The sequence below is a fragment of the Macaca fascicularis genome, chromosome 13 (assembly GCF_037993035.2).
Source record: "Macaca fascicularis isolate 582-1 chromosome 13, T2T-MFA8v1.1".
Taxonomy (NCBI): Eukaryota; Metazoa; Chordata; class Mammalia; order Primates; family Cercopithecidae; genus Macaca; species Macaca fascicularis.
This window is the reverse complement of record NC_088387.1, coordinates 110,303,121-110,317,412: the sequence shown is the minus strand read 5'-3', so window position 1 is coordinate 110,317,412 and position 14,292 is coordinate 110,303,121. Positions and strand designations below refer to the sequence as shown.

The following is a 14,292-nucleotide window of genomic DNA, read 5'->3' as shown; positions in this document are numbered from 1 at the left end:
AAGAAAAAAAAAAAGACTTTGGGGGACCTGTTGGGAAGGCATGATTGGTTTTGAAATGTGAAAAGATGAGATTTGGGAGGGTCTAGGGGCAGAATGATATGCTTTGGTTCTGTTTCCCCACCCAAATGTCCCAAATTTGAATTATAATCCCCAAATCCCCACGTGTCAGGGGTGGGATCGGGTGGAGGGAATTGGATCGGGGGGCCGTTTCTCCCATGCTGCTGTTCTCGTGATGATGATTGAGTCTCGTGCGATCTGATGGTTTTACAAGCATCTGGCATTTCCCCTGCTTGCACTCACTCCGTCCTGCTGCCCTGTGAAGAAGGTGCCTGCTATTCCTTTGCCTTCCGTCATGATTGTAAGTTTCCTGAGGCCTCCCCAGCCATGTGGCACTGTGATTCAATTAATACCTCTTTCCTTTATACATTACCCAGTCATGGAGCAGTGTGAGAACAGACTAATATAGCCAGTCTTAGACCTAGGGGAAGATGGGCCTGAGGGTCAGAGTTAGGTTTACAAGGGAAGGAAGAGGACAGCCATTGGGAGGGGCCCATACACAGCGGGCACAGTGGCATCGCTGGTGCCAGCACTGCTCTTACTCTCACTCCATCTAGCCATAGCAGGCAGGACCCCAGGAGAGTGGGGAGAGCAGCGAGATACTTCTGCAGCTCTTCCCAAGTTGGAACCTCAGCTCTTGCAGTTTACTTGGGGTGTCATGGATTTTTCTCACTGTCTGATACAATCATATTCAAATGTGGGCAAAAAATGCTTTTCCCCGTCAAATAGAAACAGCTGGACCATTCGCTATTCTGAGTTAGTCACACTATGGTTCGTCATCAAACCTGAAAAATTAAGAATTGGTTCTTGTGAAAAAGAAAGATTTTGAAAAGAATATAAAGTTCTCTTGAAAAATGTAAACGTTTTAATTTGTACTGGCATCTCAGACTTTGAGTCTCCTTATTAGAGTCATGCAGTTGACTAAAAAAAAAAAAAAGGTGTCAGAATGTTTTCCTAATTGACAGACTTGATTGACGTAACAGTCCCCGAAGTCCCATAATTGAGCAAACAGCTTGTCACCATACAAATAATTAAAATACCGTTTGAAAAACGTACACTGACAAGTGCTAACTTTGATGTTGTTCACAGCTACTCTTCTGTGCACACATTTTCAAATGACATGAGCCCTTTTGTTTTGTTTTGTTGCTTCTTGCAGATACTGTAAAGCAAGCAACATTTAATGAGCCATTGTAAGGGGTGGGGTGGGGGCCTCCGAAAAGGAGACATTTTATTCTGTGCAGGGTGGCGCAATCTGGGACGTGGCAGCCGCAAATGACCGTGTACTTGCCCTAAGCCGAAACCACCAACAGCCAACTGCACATCTCGCATTTTAGTCTTTGTATCTGTGTTTTCCTTTCTGTGTTCCTTCAAACATGGCATGCTGCACAAATTTAGTGGGCTTTTTTATTTTTTTAAAGCAGCAGATGGAAATCACAGCCATTCCGCCTTGCCTCCTCATCCCGCCGGCAGAGGTACACATCAATCTGTTGTCACCAAGAGCTTTGCTTCACATTTGGATCTCATTTCACTCCAAACTGTTTGGTTGGAACATAAACATTTTCCCATTCAATGAGGGGCCTGTAGCCTCTTTCCTCTTCTGCTTGACAAGGAAATCTGCACCGGCCCCTGTCCCTAGCAGCATTTGCCAGGCTGTACTGGCTCCAGGACCACATCTACACTGTCCGAAAACCTCCAGGTTGTTGGTTCAGAAGAGCCAGCCTAGTTCAGAGTCTGTAGGTGTCAGAACTGGAAGGGACTTTGGTCGGACCAGGTCATTTTACAGAGGAACCCACTGAGGCCCAGGGAGGAATGTTTTAGGATACGGCCTTTGCTGGGGCTTATGTCTGGGTCTCCCGGTCCAGGTCTCTGCAGCCTGTTGCCTGCCTGCATCCTGAAGTTTTGAGTGGATGTGGTTCAGTTGTTCCTCTGCATTTTCAGATAAGAAATCAAGGCTAAAAGATGAAGAAGTGATTTCTCCAAGGTAATACAGCCTGAAGTTACCAAGGGCTGGAAATCTGTGTTTTTCAGAGTCTAACTGCTGTGCCATCTCCACGCTACCTAGGATCAGAATCAGCCCCCAGTGTCATGGCATTGTTCCATCCACGTGTAGCTTAGCTCCGCCACAGACCAACCACAGTTCTAGCCGATGCTCTGTTCTCCTTCAACTCAGCCTCCTGTTGCCATGGCGTATTCCCCCAGGACTCTGTCCCGGTGATCTCTAAATCTTTGTCTTCAGCCCAGGTCTCTGTGTTGTGATTTAGACACAAGCCCTGTGTGAGTAGGAATAGGTTATTTGCTGTGCCATTGATGCGTGGCATGGTATGCTTGAGTGTTGGTTGAACGAGCTCTGGGCCAGCAGCCCGAAGCCCACAGACCTCCCTTTCCTGGGGCCCAGGGAGCAGGTGCTTAGGCAGGGCCTGCTCATTCTAGGACTGGAAGGAGCCAGGTCTCCACACAAGTGCGTTAGAAACACCACAGAAGTGAGGGTGCTGTGGAACGCTGTCCTCCTTCACGTCTCCCCAGTATTGGGCAGTACTGGGTTGTAGGGATCTCTTTTTTTTCCTTTTTCTTTTTTTTTTTTTTGAGACGGAGTCTCGCTTTGTCACCCAGGCTGGAGTGCAGTGGCCGGATCTCAGCTCACTGCAAGCTCCGCCTCCCGGGTTTACGCCATTCTCCTGCCTCAGCCTCCCGAGTAGCTGGGACTACAGGCGCCCACCACCTCGCCCGGCTAGTTTTTTGTATTTTTTAGTAGAGACGGGGTTTCACCATATTAGCCAGGATGGTCTCGATCTCCTGACCTCGTGATCCGCCTGTCTCGGCCTCCCAAAGTGCTGGGATTACAGGCTTGAGCCACCGCGCCCGGCTCTTTTTTTTCTTTTTTGAGACAGGATCTTACCCTGTCACCCAGGCTGGAGTGCAGTGGCGCATTCTTGGCTTACTGCAACCTCTGCCTCCTGGGTTCAAGTGATTCTCTTGCCTCAGCCTCCCAAGTAGCTGGAACTACAGGCATGCGCCACCATGCCCAGCTAATTTTTTAATTTTTTGTAGAGATGGGTTTTGCCGTGTCGGTGAGGCTGGGAATCACTTCTCAAATGAACACGTATGGGGTCCGAAAGCTGTAGGTTGCATAGGAGATCTTAAGGGAGGCAAGGGCGGGGGAAACAGGAGGCAGTAGGATGAGAGGAAGTTAGCACTGAGAGGAGAGAGTTTATTGACATAAAAAGATAAGACACACACTGGTACATCTTCTCTTGTGAAATTCAGATCCTTTGCCCACTTTTAAATGGGGTTATTGGTTTCTCTGCTGTTGAGTTGTTTGAGTTCCTTGTATGTTCAGGGTATCAGCCCCTTGTTGAATGAGGAGTTTGCACATGTCTTCCCCATTTAACGGGTTGTCTCTTTGCTCTGTTGATTGTTTCCTTTGCTGGGCAGTAGCTGTTGAATGTGATATAGTCCCATTTGCTCAACATCACTAATCAGGAAAGTGCAAATCAAAACCACAGTGAGATAGCATCTCACCCCAGTTAGCATGGCTACTATCAAAAACACAAAAAATAACAAATGCTCCGAAGGATATGGAGAGAAGGGAACTCTTAAACACTGTTGGTGGGAATGTGAATTAGTACAGCTATTATGGGAAAACAGTAGGAGATTTCTTAGAAAACTAAAAATAGAACTACCATACACTCCAGCAATCCTGCTACTGAGTTATTTATCCAAAGGAAGGGAAATCAGGATGTCAAAGGGATGCCTGCACCCCGATGTTTATCACAGCACTATTCACAGGAGTTGAAATATGGAACCAAGCTAAGTGTCCATCAATGGATAAATGGATGAAGAAAAATGTGATACATATACACAGTGGAGTACTATTCAGACATAAAAAAGAATAAATCCTGTCATTTGTGGCAACATAGGTGGAATTGGAGGTCATCATGTTAAGTGAAATAAGCCAGGCACAGAAAAACAAATATCACGTGTTCTTACGCATATGTGGGAGCTGAAAATGTTGATCTCATGGAGGTAGAGGGTAGAATGGTGGTTACCAGACCTGGGAACGGTAGAGGGGAGAGGCGCATGAAGAGAGGTTGGTTAATGGGTACAAACATACAGTTAGATGAAAAGAATAAGTTTTGGCGTTTGATGGCATAGAATGATTATAGTTAACAGTAATTATAAATTTCAAAATAGCTAGAAGAGAAGATTTGGAATGTTTTCAACACAAAGAAATGATAACAGTTTGGGGTGATGGATATGCTGATTACCCTGGTTTGATCAGGGTATGCATGATATTTTGATAAATGCAAATGTATGCATTTATCAGAATATTACATGTACCCCATAAATATGTACAATTAATATGTCAATAGAAAAATAAAACATAAAAAAAACAGTTAAAAAAAATGAGCTGGAGCTCTGTGTATACGCTAACCTTGCCAAGAGGAAGGTGCTGAGCCAGAAGCTTTGTAGGAAGGCAAAGTACCGGAGGGCTTGGGATGTGCTGCTTTCGGGGCCACTCAGCCTTTTCCATTTAGTCTAAGGCATTTACTAAGCGCTTCATATAGCATTGAGGCATTTTCAAAGATAGTGGTCCTGGAAGGCAGAGCTAATACTACTGGGTTGGGGATTATGTCATAGCAGGATTTTCACTGAGTCAACAGCTAATTACAGATATACTTTATGTGAACTATTTAAAGAAAACGAGCCTGATTCCCACCCTGCACCTCCCAGCTCCCCACTGAACAAAAAAGTCTAGAGGAGTTAGGGACACTGACCTGTATATTCTGAGCAGGGAAGTCAGGCATATTCCTTGCTCATGGGATGACCCTCTGGGGGATCCTGCGGGGTAGAATTGGTGATTCTTCCTTGCTTTCACTGGCACCTGTTCATAAGTCCTAGAAAGTCCCTAATTCCTTGGAGTTGTATATTTGGCAAACTTTATACAGGGAACTGACGGATGAGTTTGGACTTGTAGAAACTTGGACTCCAAGCGCTTGGCCTGCAGTCACAGATAGGAAGAGAAGAGAGACAGAGAAGACAGTTAGCATCTTTCTAGGCCAAGAGGGAGTTTAACCCTGCTTGTCATGAATAGGAACCTGTTGGCTTAAAATAGTGATTGTAGCTCATCAATAGGCAAGTGAATGAGGAGAGGCAGCCCCCACATGTGTAATGCAAGAGATGCATGAATGGGGATGTAGTGAGAGTTCATTGATAAATTTAGCATCTTATGGTAAATGATCACCCAAGAGACGGGACTCAGGAGAGACTGGATTGACTTAGTCATTGATTAAAGGCTAATGCATTTTTTGTGGCTACCCAGATGCATTTTCTAATTGGTGATGACATCACTGTGTGTTCCAGAGTAAAGCATGAATCATCCTCCAGTGATGAGGAGCGCGCAGCTGCCAAGCCATCAAACTCAGGCCACCTCCCTCTTCTGCCTAACGTCAGCTACAAGAAGACTCTCCGGCTGACTTCCGAGCAGCTTGTGAGTCTCCCGTGTTTGCCGTGGCTGTGTTGTAAGCACATGAGGTTTCTGCAGACTCCTAAGGCTGTGTGATGGTTGGGATGTGCCCCTTGTCACCTTTCATCCCAGCGGGCCTGCAGTCCCTCAACTGGGTGCCTGTTGTTTCCACCCCAACTCCAGCACTATCCAGCCTGGGACCCCAGTATGACCTTCCCTTTTGTCTTCTTCTTTTGCTGGCCTTCCTTAGGAGGAAGGCAGCCTGGCAGAGCTAATTCATCCTGAGGTGTCAATCATGGATAGACTTGAAAATCACTCAAGGGTGTTTTTGCTTCAAGAGAGAGATGTTTGTTAACTCAAATGCATCTCTTCCGTTGGTGGAAATCAAGCAGTTCTGATAGAATTTAGAGAATTTCAGGTAACCAGGGGCATCACCTGGTCATGGTGTCCTTTTATTTTTCCATGTGTGAGACCAGTTTTAATTAAAAGCCCTTTCTTGGATCCCATTGGTCATGGCCAGTGGGCGCCTATCCTTGCGTTTTTTGTGAATCAAGTCTTTTGCATTTCCCCTGAGTTAGTGGGGAGCCTGGCTCAGGGGTGAGAGTGTTTACTAGGAAAAGATAAGGAACAGGCCCAGATACCCACTCAGGCCATGTGTGGGACCCTGCAGCCTGAGAGTCTCTGTGTGACTCACGGCTCCCACTGGTGACACTGGGGACACCTGCAGTCAGGCAACCTGGGGGTTTGAATGGCAGGAGTCTGAATGCACCAGGAGTCCTGGCACAGAGACTCAAAACTGCTCAAAAGTCACTTTGCATTTTGAATTTGGTGTGATTTCTTTGGGTCTAGACTATATTCTTCTGGATATGAGGCATGACTGATAACCGATACTTCTCTTTTTCCAATTTGTGTCAATATAATAATAACAACTTAAAAACATGGTTATGTAGGGTAATGTATTTTCACACTTGGCTTAAATTTGTCTCCCTGAATCATGGCCTTCCTATTTAGTCGTGGAGTGGTAAGTGTATCCTATTCCAAAATTGTGATTTATTATGCTGGATAGCCCCGTCATTGAATCCTGGCTAATGACTCTAATCTGAAAATACTGGGTCAAATTAGCATTATCCTGGGAAGTAAAACAACTCTGTAGCAAGTAGGCACATTGCGTTACAAGGGGGCCTGAGAGAGCTGAGGTTTCGTTTTGCCTGTCCAACCCCAGAAAGAACCAGAACAAGGAAGGGTGGGGGAAAGAAAGAATTATACAAGGGCCCAGGACAGCCCCTTGTTTTTAAAGCCAAATGCTGCTTCTCATGGAACAGAATCCAAATGCCCATCCATCAGGGCCTTTCACTCAAGCAGACAAATACTAATGGTTCATGTTCTTCAGAAAAGCTTGAAGTTGAAGAATGGCCCCAACGACGTGGTTTTCAGTGTCACCACGCAGTACCAAGGCACCTGCCGCTGTGAGGGCACCATCTATCTGTGGAACTGGGATGATAAAGTCATCATTTCCGATATTGACGGGACGATCACCAGGTAGGTCCTGCTGACTTGGGGGCCATGGTAGATTTCTTTGCTTCGCCGTGTGGTCTCTGGGCCTGGTGTTGGCACCTCCGCTCCCCTCATGGGACTTGCACGGTTCGAATTCTGGTGCAGTTGGAGCTGCTTAGTTTCAGCTCCTTGGTGTCAATCATTGTGTTTAGGGCTGGGTTGTTTCCCTCTAGGGTATTATCTCTCCGACTTGGTTGCTTCTGTGGGGGCTTCTCAAGAGCGTCTTTTCAGAATGGCCTTTTCCTTTGATTCAGCAAGCCAGGCACCTCGATGCATGATCAGACTGGAGGCGTCCTTCCGTGGATTGCCATGTCCCTCCGTCAGCATCGACTTTGATGACTTGAGCCTTGGGCTTTCTATCCAGAAAGAAAGTTGTGGGTCTTGTTTGTGTGTGTGTGTGTGTTTTTTTTTTTTTTTTTTAATGAGGCATGAATGGTGCAATGAATCTGAATGGGAATTTTACTTTATTTTTCTCTTTTTCTCTTCATTTAGATCAGATACTCTTGGCCACATTTTGCCCACCCTTGGGAAGGATTGGACCCACCAGGGCATTGCTAAGCTGTACCATAAAGTGAGCCAGTGAGTACAGAGTGCCTGTTTCCGCCTCCTGCAAATGTTGGTTGTGTGCACCACACTCTGCATATGGAATCTTTCCTGCCCTAGCACGGGGTGACTTGTAGAGAGGGCTGCACCTCAACCAGGGAGGGGCAGTAGGGGTCAGGGGTGGCAGTGGAGAGTCCAGAGTGAAAGTGAATCCCAGCAACTCTAAATTTGAATTCAATACCAAGAAACAAGGAGCGAAGTATAGGGGAATCGATTACTAGGAGAACACAGATGGTGGCAGCGTTAGGGGTGAGATTGAGGTTTGGGGTGAATTGCCCTCTAAAAAGGTTATCCCGGTCTGTGCGCCTCTAAAAAAATTGAGGTAGGGGTGAATTGCCCTCTAAAAAGGTTATCCCAGTCTGTGCGCCTGTAGATCCCAGTCTGCTCATCCTGAGGGATGGCAGAGGTAGCCAGATGAAGAAATAGGAGCTTATATGTTATATATGCCAAGTGATTTTCTGTAGGCTAAAAAGTTGCAGTTTCCAGGCAAGTTTTGTCGGCATTGCAGGCCCTGCGAGCCAACCAGCAGCGTACATAGTGTCCACCTGGTCTGTGGAGTGCTCCAACAAGCGGCCCAAAACAGAACAGTGCCCACCGTGGGGCCCTCAGCCCCAGACATCAGGTGGGAGATAGGTTCTCTGGCTGCTGTTCTGTGCTGGGTACATGGGTTACTTCACTTAAATCTTACAGCGATTCTGAAAAGCACATAATACCATTTCTGTGTTTAGATGAGTGAGATTAATGAGGAGAACTAACGTGATTTATCCAAATTCCCATTGCTCTCGTGTGGCTCCAGGGTTCAGAGCCCTGCAGGGATTCTCCACGTCCCCCCGAAACGCCCCCATTCTAGCTTGCCGGGCCCAAGCCTCTCTCCCACTCAGTCATGCCTTCTCCAGCCTTTTGTGGCCTCAAGTCTCCCATGCGAGCGAAATCTCCCCCTGCACAGCATTCTGTTCACCAGCCAGTTAGAGCTGGAAGGTACCTCTGCCTGAATCAGGACAGTGCTGACTCTCCGTGGGTGAGGAGGGTGAGCGAGTTACATTCACATGTAGTGAGTGTCAAGATGGAAATCCCAGGCCTGTGGTTCCCAACCTTGTTTGCTCATCTCTAGCCCACATTGGTGATGGTAGGGAATGGGCCACCATCCAGAGCTGTTTCTAGAACTCTGTGAACACAGATGAATGAACTGTATTTCCCTGCCCTGCATCCATTCATCCGTCCAGCATTCCTTGAGGGCCTGTTAGTGCCTCATCCTAGGGCACGTGCCTGGGATTGCCATGAACTAGGTAAGTCTCTGACCTGGGACTTTATGATCCGGTAGAAAAATGGTAGCTTGGAGAGAGAACCTTATATCCTGGTGGTATTAAAAGCTTCAGATTTTGTCGGGCACATGCCTGTAGTCCCAGCTACTTGGGAGGCAGAGGTGGGAGGATTGCTTGAACCCAGGAGTTCAAATCCAGCCTGGGCAACATAGTGAGACCCCCCATCTCGCTAAAAAAATAAATATATACATTTAAAAAGCTTCAGATGTCATCTTAGATGCCCAGGCTCATTGGTTTGACTTTACTTTTCTAGATTTCATCTTTAAAAATTATTCATACAAAAGTTATACATACTTCTTAAGACATAAATATATTAATAGAAGAGGCCAAGATTATAGAAACTTTAAAGTGCAGAGGTTGTATCACCCTCCTCTCTGCCTTGCTCCAAGCTATTCCCTTCCTTAAAAGTAGAACTACTATGAACAGTTTGGTTCTATCTTGCTGAACTTAAAAAATTTGGGCTGGGCACAGTGGCTCACACCTGTAATCCCAGCACTTTGGGAGGCTGAGACAGGTGGATCACGAGGTCAGGAGATTGAGACCATCCTGGCTAACATGGTGAAACCCTGTCTCTACTAAAAATACAAAAAATTAGCCGGGCGTGGTGGCGGGTGCCTGTAGTCCCAGCTACTCAGGAGGCTGAGGCAGGAGAATGGCGTGAACCCGGGAGGCGGAGCTTGCAGTGAGCCGAGATCCGGCCACTGCACTCCAGCCTGGGTGACGGAGAGACTCCATCTCAAAAAAAAAAAAAAAAAAATTAACATTCCCACACATATACACTCACATTATTTAATTATTCATCATATCTTTTTGTTTCATTTGATGTAATATTTACCTTACTCTTTTGGCTGCTGGGCAGAACCCTGTCGTCTAGATATACCATACTTTCTTAAACTCACCATCTATTGATGAATGTGTAGGTAGTTGCCACTTTTTCCCCTCTTGCCAACAGCGATGCAGTAAGCATTCACATGCAATGCTTATGATATATAATGCATGTATAAATAAATAAAGAAGGCATGTACACTTAGGGAAGTCCTGCTGTAAAGTAGATTCCCAGGAGTAGAATTGCTGGGTCAAAGGATGAGCACATTTAAAGATTTGATCAATATTGCCAAATTGCCCTCTAAAAAGGTTATCCCAGTCTGTGCGCCTGTAGACGGCGTACGTGCAGCGTCCCCTCCCTGCAGCCTCACCATGGGCTGACCTTTCATTTAGAAGGATTAATCTACTTATGAGCTGCCTTGACTTGTGTGACACTGAAAATTGCATCTATTTTTAGTTGAAAGAAAGAAACCCTCATGGGTCAGGATATTGAGTAGTGCACAGCCTGATTCATTTGGTTTTTGGAACATAAATCTATTTCCGTCCTTACCGTAACATTAAACAAGCACTGTTGCTTTTTAATTTTTTTTTTTTTTTTTTTTTGGGTCTTGATTTGTCTCTTGGATTTTCTCAGAAGAGAGATCTTCTTGAAAAATAAAGCTGTGTGACTTACTGAAGAACCCCTGACCATTCTTTGACTGGTTGGTTTAGAATGAGTGAAACCTGTTTGTCTGGACCTGCAGATACTGCTGTACACTTCCTGTGCTATCACTTTGGTTGAAAGGCCGGAGCATGATGTCACGTGGAGACCCAACAGTTGCCTGCTCATTGAGTTGGATGTGTGTGTTGTCCGGGGCACCCAGTCAGGCCTGTGTGATTCGCAGGATGGCCAGGGCTTCTGAAAACCCATCTTCAGGGCAGCTTGGCCACGACCTTCAGGGTTCCCTGCTCAGCATCGTAGGAGGAGGTACCAGCTCCTTGGTGTGGCATTTGAAACCTGGCACTTTCAGGTCCCAGCCTTCTGCCAAGCCCTTATTTTCAGCTGCTGTTTCTCAGCCCTTCCTGCTGTAATCCAGAGACTCCGTTCCTCCTCTGCACTCCGTCCCCATCTTCCTGCCTTTGCTATGTGGTGGCCTTAGCTTGACATGGCTTCCCCTCTGATTTTTGCCTCTCAATATTTTTGCAGCCTTTAATGCCTGGCTCAGATGCCACAGTCCTGAGGCCACAATCGGTGACCCTAGTCAGCTCTGGCCTCTTCCCTGTCCCTGGACTTGCTGGATTCTATGTGGATACTGGAGGGCTTGGGCCTGGCTTGTTGGCCTTGGTCCCCATCATGGAGGACAGGCTGGACACGATGGCAGCCCCTGGAGCCGACCACTGAGGAAAGTAATTCCTATCCTGGCAGCCTCTCTCAGCCTTCCTCACATGATGGCCTTAGCAGCCACCGCTGGGAGACCCGTCAGGCTAAGAATTGACCAAGGCTGTGGCCCGCTGTTCTAATGACTGCCATCATTCTTTTGAATCTGTATTGTGATTTCTAGAGAAACAGAGAAATGGTTCTCATACTGGGTACCAGGAAAAAGATGCCATTTACATGAGGGTTTGTGAACTTTTTCCTGACATTGCTTCCCTTGAATTTGGGTATGACTTACATTTTATGCACTGTCGTATTTGTCTAATGAAAAAACCAGTCTTCAGCTGGGCACAGTGACTCACACGAATAATCCCAGCACTTTGGGAGTCTGAGGCAGGTGGATCACTTGAGGTCAGGAGTTTGAGACCAGCCTGGCCAACATGCTGAAACCCCATCTCTACTAAAAGTACAAAAATTAGCCGAATGTGTTGGTGGGCGCCTGTAATCCCAGCTACTTGGGAGGCTGAGGCAGGAGAATTGCTTGAACCCTGGAGGTGGAGGTTGCAGTGAGCTGAGATCGCACTATTGTACTCCAGCCTGGGCGACAGAGCAAGACACCGTCTAAAAAAAAAAAAAAGAGAGAGAGAGAGAGAGAGAGAAAGCCAGTCTTGCAGTTAACCACTTGCCTGAAACAACAGCAAATAAGGACAATTTTGTTTTCTGCTGAAGTTAATTACTTGTTTGGATCCAGTCAGCCCATGAGAAATGATCCATAAGGCTAATTGTCACCTTGTTCATAGAGAGGGTATAAAGCTGGCTTGAGTATTGATGAAACAGAATAAATACAAATGGGAGATACAGGAACCGCTTTCAGATTCAGGTATACTCAAAAGTAGAAGGAAAGTCAAGAAGGACTGTTGCCTAAAAGATCTAAATCATTGAGCTAATGTGTCCTTTGGGGCCTAAATTTGGGCAATAATTGTTTGAATTTTTGACCTTATTTCATACATGCTTTTATATTCATGTAACCAGAAGCCAGTGTTTTTATGACTTAGGGAAAAGAACACTTACCGTGTTTCTCCAGGTTCGTTAGCTCTGCTGGGGCCTAGGTGTGTGGTGTCTCAAGCCAGTGGACTGAAAATGAGAGGCATCTGTAGCAGACTTGTTAGGGTCTTTTTTTTTTTGAGATGGAGTTTGGCTCTTGTCACCCAGGCTGGAGTGCAATGGTATGATCTTGGCTCACTGCAACCTCCGCCTCCCAGGTTCAGGCAATTCTCCTGCCTCAGCCTCCCAAGTAGCGGGGATTATAGGCACATGCCACCATGCCCGGCTAATTTTGTATTTTTAGTAGAGACAGAGTTTCACCATGTTGGCCAGGCTGGTTTCCAATGCCTGACCTTAGGTGATCTGCCCACCTCAGCCTCCCAAAGTGCGGGGATTACAGGCATGAACCACTGCGCCCGGCCTAGATCTTTTTTCTTTTCCTGCCTGCAGCAGTTCTTTCTTTCATGTCAGCACTTCTTTGTTTATTGCAGTCATTGCTCTCTGCCAGTAAGAGATATGATGATGTGGTAAATAGAAGGTCTGATTGGGAGTCGGGCCGGGATCCCAGAGGCGGCAGCCATTAGCTCACACTGGGCCCTGGGACCGAGTACCTACTCTGAGCTTTGGTTTCCTCTTCTGTAAAATGAGAAGGTTAGGCTAGATGACCCCTGAGGTCACTGCTAACCTGGGAATGCTCTGCTCCTGGCTGTGTGGATTGCACAAGAGTGTGTTTTGCTTTTCCAAGCCAAACCTCAGCCCAAACTCAGAGGGATCCGCTAGACTCTGGTTGCACCAGGAGCTGTCCTAAGTGCCGTCGGGGGTGCTGAGCAGTCTCTCCCTTCAAGAAGCTTGTGGTAATGTGGGAGGAGACACTTAGGGCTCCCTGTAATAAGGCAGTGAGGGGCAGATCGAGCGAGGAAGATGCTGGTTTTTGTTGGACATATGTCAAGGAGAAGTTAATTTTGATTGACCAGAGGTGTCAGAGGAGGGCCCTGTGAGAAGGTGGCACTCAGCTGAGTCTCCCTGGAGGAGCAGGGTTTCAAAGGAGAGGAAAGCTCCCCACAGGTGGAAGTAGGAGCGAGAGGGGAGGCTGGGAGATGAGCAGGTGCTGGGTGGGCTCACTGAAAGGGAGGCTCCGGTGCAGACGGTGGGGTGGGTAAAAGATGAAGCAGGAGAGTAGGCAGAAACCAGGTTGCAGAGTGCCTGGGAGGTGACTCACCAAGCCTGAGTGGTGCTGGGCCTTCCTTTCTCAAGGTGGCTGGTGACCCTCTCTCCCCTTAGGATGGCACATGGGGCCACAGAGTCATTTTTCTCTACAGCAGTGGCTCTCAACGGATGGACATATGGCAGTGTCCGGGGATGCTTCCGATGGACATAACTGGGGCATGCTGTTGACCCTTAGTGGGTGGACCCAGGGTGGTGCTGCATATCCAATGACGCGGCGTTGTGGGGGCCTCGCTCCCCAACAGACACTCCTCCCGTCTCAGATGTCAGTGTTGAGAAACTCCAGTGTAGAAGCTTATCTTGCAAAATGCTCCCAAAGGTAATCTTTCCAAACTATTTAAATCTCCCTGAGTCAGTGTCTTAAGAGGGATGCAGAGATTAGGGCAGAGGAGAAAACTGTTTGCACCAAGCCTGGGCATGGATCCCTCTTTTTTTTTTTTTTTTCCCATCTGGTGTTCCAGTTGCTGAGAATGCTAGAGGAACAGGAGTGATGGGTGTGTGTATCGCACCTTTATCCACTGGCACTTCCTATCCCTGGATCCCACCTGTCCTGCTGGGTAATTGTTGATTTTCCCCAAGCACTCTCTGCTCCTGTAGGGCAGGGCTGTGCCATGCCCTGTGGGCACCCCAGACCCCACGTGTGGCCTGGCACAGGAGCGCCCAGTGAGTGTGCATTGAAGGGACCGTGGAAGGAGCCTACGGGTTGAGCAGGGACTTCAACTGGGCTGGCCTGTGGGGCATGTCCTGCCACTGGTTGCCCTCCTGAGTGAGGGGTCTTCCCTGTGAGGGGCACCATGGAGACTTAGTGCTGCCTGAGCATTTGATGGGAGCACTTGTTGGCACTG

The 14,292-nt window shown here is 47.3% G+C and overlaps 1 protein-coding gene across 26 annotated transcripts in view; it reads left to right on the top strand.

The window, feature by feature from the left end:
- The window catches only part of LPIN1 (lipin 1), a 143,536-nt gene that overhangs the window by 113,733 nt on the left and 15,511 nt on the right, over positions 1-14,292 (top strand). For 25 of the 26 annotated variants that reach the window (XM_074012315.1, XM_045369763.2, XM_045369760.3 and 22 more), the window contains 3 exons: positions 5,419-5,545; positions 6,912-7,060; positions 7,568-7,654. In XM_074012315.1, coding sequence (XP_073868416.1) covers positions 5,419-5,545; positions 6,912-7,060; positions 7,568-7,654 — 363 coding nt within the window. Of the gene's footprint in view, positions 1-1,478; positions 1,740-5,418; positions 5,546-6,911; positions 7,061-7,567; positions 7,655-14,292 lie in introns of those variants that run through there. The other variant, XM_074012322.1, reaches the window with a different exon arrangement.